Source organism: Nuphar pumila, chromosome 9 (assembly GCF_984573655.1).
Source record: "Nuphar pumila chromosome 9, dmNupPumi1.hap1.1, whole genome shotgun sequence".
Lineage (NCBI taxonomy): Eukaryota > Viridiplantae > Streptophyta > Magnoliopsida > Nymphaeales > Nymphaeaceae > Nuphar > Nuphar pumila.
This window is the reverse complement of record NC_143257.1, coordinates 916,754-921,227: the sequence shown is the minus strand read 5'-3', so window position 1 is coordinate 921,227 and position 4,474 is coordinate 916,754. Positions and strand designations below refer to the sequence as shown.

The 4,474-nt window shown below is 41.8% G+C and overlaps 1 protein-coding gene across 1 annotated transcript; it reads right to left on the bottom strand.

The window, feature by feature from the left end:
- Window positions 1–2,589: 2,589 nt before the first annotated feature.
- On the bottom strand, window positions 2,590–4,272 carry LOC149828137 (aquaporin PIP1-1-like). Its single transcript, XM_090017405.1, has 4 exons — window positions 3,948–4,272; window positions 3,421–3,716; window positions 3,083–3,223; window positions 2,590–2,948 (listed from the first exon to the last, which is right to left on the bottom strand). The coding sequence occupies exons 1-4, from the start codon at window positions 4,270–4,272 to the stop codon at window positions 2,643–2,645; spliced, it is 1,068 nt and encodes a 355-aa protein (XP_089873531.1). The 3' UTR covers window positions 2,590–2,642.
- Between the last annotated feature and the right edge of the window lie 202 nt (window positions 4,273–4,474).

Genomic DNA, 4,474 nt, shown 5'->3' with positions numbered 1-4,474 from the left:
CGTCGGCAATTTACAAATCACTATCATTCAGAAAAAAATCTGACAGAGCTTCTGTCGATCTCTAGAACTCCTTCGATCAGCAATCCGATGGTGTCACATTGAAGTTCAAAACATTTTAAACCAATAGTCCCTTGAATATACTCGATCCAGACAGTTGATCGATTTAGTTTTTATTTTCTTAAAACAACAAGGCGGGGGGGTCGCCCCCCTGCCAAAAAACACAAAACGTGGTAGGGAGTCGCCCCGCTCTGCCGGAAAATACAAACGAGGCAGGCGGTGACCCCCTGCCAAAAAAAATAAAAGGGAGAGGCGCCCCTTTTATCGAAAAAAAATAAAGAGGGATTTACCTGGGAGACGTCGGGCGATGGGTGGGGCGCGGCGGACCGGGGAGCGACGGGCCGCGGGCCGGAGAGTACGTCGGGCGGGTGGGAGAGAGGAAACAAGAAATAGCAAAAAGGGCTCTGATTAGGGATTTACGAGAAAATTAGCGACGAATTTGGCGACGACCTAATTTCGTCGCAAAGCCATCGTAAATTTAGATGACCAGTTAGCGACAAAATATTTCTGTCGCTAACGTCGTCGCTAATTAGCGACGAAAAAACATTTGTCGCCAAATCCGTTGCTAACTGTCGCGTGTGTTGCGACAAAGACCTGTTGGCGCTAACTAACGACAGAAGTTTTCCGTCGCTAGTTTCGTAAATATTACAAATCTTAGCGATGGATTATTTTCTCTCGTTAATCTGCCGTAACTTTGCAACAAAAAAAATCTGTCACAAATATCTGCCATTAATTGACAATTTTCTTGTAGTGTTTCACAAACTATACTGGGTTCATATATTAATCGGACCTTCGGGTCTTATTATTTATCACCATACCCGGACCCTATAGGGTTTGGTTCGGGTCGGATTTGGGTAAACCAGGCTCATTGACAATCCTAGACTCGGGTATAGTTTGCAAAAATTTATACCAAACCCAGACCCGAGTTTCGATTAAGACCTACAAATTTTCAATGTAAAAATGATAAAAAAAAATATAATTTTACCTGGCATGGTCCAGGTTTGGTTCATGTAGTTCTTGTCGGGTCTGGATATGGTTTTTCTTACAATGGACCTAATTAAACCCGAGACTGAAACCCGATACCATACCCAAAAATCTGGTTCAAGTCTAGTTCCACTTGGGTCTGAACCAAACGCGACCCGTTGATGCTCCTAGGTTTAGAGACCAAATCCCAACATTATTACTCTAAATATATACTTTTTAAATGAATTATCTTGCGTTCTGATCAGGATCTTCATGAACTCAATCTCGGCTCAGAAGAAGAGTGAGAGTTTGGCACCCTCTGTTGGGTTCCTTCGGCTTGTTTACCTTCATCCTGTATCATTGATTTTTAGCATCGTGTATAAGTACATAAATACATAAAACATTAATAATTTTATGGCATATACATAAAGTAGTAAGTAGGTGCATGATCATTTTCGAACTTGCACTGACCGTTCATGGAGCGCGCGATGGACACTCAATGTCATTATTTGAACATAAACACTTTTGGAGGCAAGTTTTGTCACCAAAGTCCCAAAACTTTTAGTTATGACTTTTTGTCGCGGCTAATGGTATTATTTGATGCAAACTTGCTCTGGGTGTACATGGCGGGTGATGGACACACTCAGCGCGAGTTTTCAAAAATGATTATATATATATATATAGTAATGGGTCCGTGATAAACCCATTTGGGGTTAAATGGGTTGTTTTATTTTGTGATCTATGTACTTTATTTTATAAGAATCAGCAATTGAAGAGTTTGATTCCATAACATGGGTGGGTTTTTATAAAGTTTCAAAAATCAATAGTTCAAAATCTTAGTAAATTTTTTTTTCATCGAAAAACCCAGGATCCAGGTGTGGATTCTTAGTAAATCAATCAGGACCAACACATTTATGGGAGAGGAACTGCATAGAAAGCATCAGAGAAACCCAAAAAACCCATTATGGGTTTAGCTCGGACCCATTATATATATATATATATATATATATATATATATATATATATATATGAGAATGAAAACTTACTAACAAAAGTTTTATCAGATTTTCTGTTTTTTCGAAATTCAGACCTCATAGATGTGTCTAGAATGATTGATTTTCTAGAAATTGACACTTAATCATGCATTTTGAATGAAAAAAATGGTATTTGAAGCTCAAAAAAGTTACTAAATTTTTTAAACATTAACGTGAAAAGTTATATAGGCATCCAAATCAAATGCTCCAAGATATGATTCTCCATGGATCCCATAGATCACCCATGTAAGGTCAGAATTTCGAAAAAACACAGAAAATTTTATAAAATGTTTCTTAGTGATAAGGTTTGGGTAGGTTATCGAGTGGGTAGGTTTTAATTCCACTATATATATATATATATGCCGCCCTTCACTTTTCGCCGTACACTTTATCCACTTGGAGCAGGCAAAAGAATACGCCATCAAGGCTGTCATCCTCTTGCCTTATATTAAAAGCAAAAGCTAAAAGCTAAACAGTACCAAACCATGGAAATTAAAAATGAATAATAATAATAATATAGTAAAAAGGAGGATGAGGAAATATTCATTTGATTCGCAATTATGGAAGTAGTAGGTGATAGGTGGCCCACTATGGTCTTAAATGGAATTGCACAAGTAGCCATTTACGAATGTACACATGCATTGATAGAAGAGAGCACAGGCAAACCAGAGTGGAAAGGAGTTCTTCATGATTTACAATTTTACACTGACAGGCATCGAAAAGTAACAACAACAAAAAAAAAAAAGACACATTTGGGTGAAAAGCAGGAACAGGCAGATGGGCTTGAGATGAGATCATCATGGATCTGGATTTGAAAGGAATGGCCCTGATCACAATCTGGTGGTAGATGGCAGCAAGTGCAGCTCCAATGAAGGGACCAACCCAGAAAATCCACTGCAAACATGCACAAATTATTACACACTATCAGGTTTGTTATCAGATGAAACAAAAAACAGATCTTTTTCTCTTGGGCTATTTAGTTTCCTGTGAATCCTTTTTGAGGAAGAGAGAGAGAGAGAGAGAGTTACATGGTCATGCCAGGCATGGGGTTTGTTGAAGATGATGGCAGCTCCAAGGCTTCTAGCTGGGTTGATGCCAGTTCCTGTAATAGGGATGGTGGCCAAGTGGACAAGGAAGACTGCAAACCCAATAGGAAGAGGAGCCAAGATCTGTTCACCAGACAATAAGTTCACAAAATCCTTAGAAACAAACGCTACCAACCCAACTTACAGAAACAAAAAAGAAAAAAACCAACCACAATCACCAAAAACAAAAATAATCATAGTTTTAGGGCAATCACCACGCAGACTAGGAGATTTTTCTAATCGTGACCTTAAAAACTTGAGAGAGAGACAGAAGTACTTACGGGAACGTGGGAGTCCCTAGCGTTTCTCTTGGCATCGGTGGCAGAGAAAACGGTGTAGACAAGCACAAAGGTGCCGACGATCTCAGCACCGAGTCCGCCGCCCTTGGTGTAGCCAGGTTTCACAACGTTGGCACCACCACCGTTGGTCTCGTACAGTGTCTTCCCGTAGCCTTTGACAACACCAGCACCGCAGATGGCGCCCAGGCACTGCATCACCATGTAGAAGATGGCCCTGGTGAGGGACAGCTTCCTCGCCAGGAACAGCCCGAAGGTCACAGCGGGATTTATGTGCCCACCTGCATCCCCACCAAAGCAGAAAAACCATCAAACTCCACCCAAACAGCCAAACACTAGAGAGAGAGAGAGTAAGTCTAAGCTCAAGATGATGGTATTTTCAGAGATAAAGAGAGAGGAGAGAAAAGGGTTATAGTCAGTTTTCTCTTTATTATTCAACAGGCTGAAAATGAGAAAAATAAGATAAGACACATATATACAGAGAGAGAGTGGGGGAGAGGAGGTGTACATACCAGAGATACCGGCGGTGCAGTAGACGAGGGCGAAGATCATACCACCGAAAGCCCAAGCGATGCCCTGAATGCCAACGGTGCCGCATAGCCCGTGGGACCTGTTGACGCCCATGACGGTGAGGATGGTGATGTAGAGGAAGAGGAAGGTGGCCATGAATTCTGCGATGCCCGCCCTCCAAAAGGACCATGACTTGAGCTCGCCGGGTTCGAAGAGGGGAGCCGCTGGTGGCTCCTTGTAGTCCTTGTCCTGAGCTGCCGTCCCTATCGGCTGCCTCTCTGAGAACTTGTTGGCCCCTACCCTCACATCTTCTTCCTTCCCCTCCATTTCTCTTCTTTTCTCTCTCTCTCTCACTTCTGTTTTTTACAGTTTCTCTGTGCGAATTGCCGGAGCACATACGGCATGACTTTATAGGACCAAGGCGTGACCTCTCGGGAAGTGCGCGGGCTCACCTCTTCCATTATTTAATTTTAGGGTATGGTCGTGACCGTTTTCCTGTGTTGTTTTCTACTTTTTTCTTCCCCTGTTT